The following is a 2,666-nucleotide window of genomic DNA, read 5'->3' as shown; positions in this document are numbered from 1 at the left end:
GAAAAAGATTTTGCAGATAGGTACTCATACTGTGAAAAATAGTGGTTTGTGAAAAACGCTTAAAATACACAAGTCTAAAACGTTGTGTGATTCCCAAAAAAAGCCTCGTTTCAAGTAAACTCAGTGAAACTCTTTTGCCTACATTCTAGCCACTAGAGAGAAAAATAAGGAAAGCTAATAGTCCTCATATAAAGAGCCAATATACTTTGAGCTTTTGATATAGCTTGAATCGTTTATGAAGCTTTTGATTGAATTTGTCGTTCTTGAAATAAGTGCTTCATCTCTTGGCCTCCTCCTCCTTTGGTATTCTCTCTGTTGTAGGTATTTCCATCCTGCCTCTGTTAATGGCACTACGAGCTTGACAAATGATTTACTAACTATTTACAACTCAATAGCCATTAGTACCGATAATGGTGGTTGTAAGAACATCATCCAAAACATTAAGGGCTAACACACTGCTCTCAATGGTTCAGCAGAATCAGTTTGGAGGAGGTGCTACTGAAGACCCGAACCTCCACCTGTCAATTTTCTTAGAGTATTCGACACTTTTGAAACTTTAACTGAGGCACAATGATGCCTATGCGACTCAGATTATTTCCGCTTCTCTTTAAGGGACAAGCGCTAGGGCCTTGGTTACATTCATTGCCAGCTGGGTCCATCACCGCTTGGGATTCAATTGCTCCAGAGTATTTCTTGTAAAGTATTTTCTCCAAGTAAAACAGCACAGTGCAGCGCGAACCAGAATACACAGCTTTGTACAGAAGGAAGGAGAGTCACTCTATGAAGCTGGCGAACGCTAGCAAGGAATTATGAGAATGCCTGCCCTCACCATGGACTGGATAAGGAGTGTTATTGTATCACACCTTCTACAACAGGGCTCACTTACAACACCCGGGATGACTGTTGATGCTGCTGCCCAGGAGGAGCCTTTGATGAACAAAACATAGACGAGGCATACAACTCTTCATTGAAGACATAGCTCAGAATCACTATCAATGGCCTGCGAAAAGAGCGCTGACTCCTCAGGACATCAAAAGGTGGCCAAGTAGTGAAAATAGATGCTTTAGATCATATATACTTCTAAAGTCGATGCGCTTGTATTTAAAAAAGTTGAAGTTTGAAGCTATTAATTCTGTGGCGTCTACTTCAATTTCATGTGAATATGTGGTTATGTGGGTCATGTTGCACTTCAATGTCCAATTAGGAAGACCCCCCATCCATTGATACTTTACTGGTAATTGAACGCAAGTTAAACCTATGTAATAATTTTAATTCAGAAGGGAGATACCGCTTTTCTCTAACACTTATAATCCCGGGTGGAGGAATCATCCTAATTTTTTCTTATATTTGAAACACCACCTGCGAAATTCCATGCGCCGCATTCTAATTTTTGCGTCTCATAGTTTCGTCCCCCTCATATCCAATTTCCCTTCTCAAAAGTCAAATTTGGAAAATATGATGGAGAAGTTTGTGACGACTCAATCAAAATTGAATGAAGAATTTAAGCAACAACTACAAACCACGAATGAGATAGTAAAACAATTGGCCTCTAAGATGGATTCCCTAGCTACGCATAACAAGATGTTAGAGAGACAAATCACTCAATTAGCGCAAAATGCTAGCTCTTCCTCTAGGCCTTCAGGCATGCTACCTGGACAACCTGAGACGAATCCCAGAGGTCATGTGAATGCTATAACCCTTAGGAGTGGAAAACAATACGAGGAACCTAAGATGAAGGAAAATGATGGGGGAGATGGTCACCATGAAGAGAAAACTAAAATTGTGATAGATGTGGATAATAAGACCCAGATACAGGAAGAAGAAAAAGTTAAGAAATATGTGGCCCCCGCTCCTTACAAGCCTCCTCTACCCTTTCCCCAAAGGTTAGCTAAGGCTAAGTTAGAAAAGCAGTTCGGAAAATTTTTGGAGATTTTGAAAAAGTTGCACATCAATATCCCGTTCACTGAAGCTATCTCTCAAATGCCTTCTTATGCTAAGTTCTTGAAAGAGATCCTATCTAACAAAAGGAAGTTGGAAGAATACGAGACTGTGGCCCTTACTGAGGAGTGTAGTGCTATCATCCAGAATAAGCTGCCTCCTAAGCTTAAGGATCCAGGTTCATTTTCTATTCCTTGTGTTATTGGTAATGTCTCTATTAACCGTGCTTTGTGTGATTTAGGTGCAAGCGTAAGTTTGATGCCAATGTCCATCTATAAGAAGCTTGGCATAGGAGATTTGAAGCCAACCACGATATCACTCTAACTGGCGGATCAATCGGTAAAATATCCGGTAGGTATACTTGAAGTTGTACCTATCCAAGTCTGTAGGTTCTTTATCCTGATTGATTTCGTTATTTTAGAAATGGAAGAAGATTCTAACATCCCAATTATATTAGGAAGACCCTTCCTTGAAATGGAAGAAGATTCTAACATCCCAATTATATTAGGAAGACCCTTCCTTGCTACTGCAGGTGCTATAATCGATGTTAAAAATGGAAGTCTCTCCCTAAATATTGAAGGGGAGAAGGTAGAATTTGATTTGAGCAATGCTATGAAAACCCCTCTAACTGATAAAGTTTGTTACAGGGTCAATGTGATTGACGAGTCTACGCATGAGCAACTTGCAAACCATTACTCAGCTGATCCACTCGAGAAGTGTTTGGAAAG

General features: G+C 40.1%; 1 protein-coding gene across 1 annotated transcript; it reads left to right on the top strand.

The window, feature by feature from the left end:
- Positions 1,555 to 2,262, top strand: LOC109838247. Its single transcript, XM_020406703.1, has one exon. It carries the CDS (start codon positions 1,555 to 1,557, stop codon positions 2,260 to 2,262), a length of 708 nt encoding a protein of 235 aa, XP_020262292.1.

Source organism: Asparagus officinalis, chromosome 4, assembly GCF_001876935.1.
Source record: "Asparagus officinalis chromosome 4, Aspof.V1, whole genome shotgun sequence".
In the NCBI taxonomy this organism is placed as follows: Eukaryota; Viridiplantae; Streptophyta; class Magnoliopsida; order Asparagales; family Asparagaceae; genus Asparagus; species Asparagus officinalis.
The sequence above is the reverse complement of the archived record's forward strand: the minus strand, read 5'-3'. Positions and strand labels throughout refer to the sequence as shown.

What these genes read in the sequence shown, in the direction of transcription:
- LOC109838247 (XM_020406703.1), top strand. Translation starts at nt 1,555, where the DNA reads ATGGATTCCCTAGCTACGCATAACAAGATGTTAGAGAGACAAATCACT.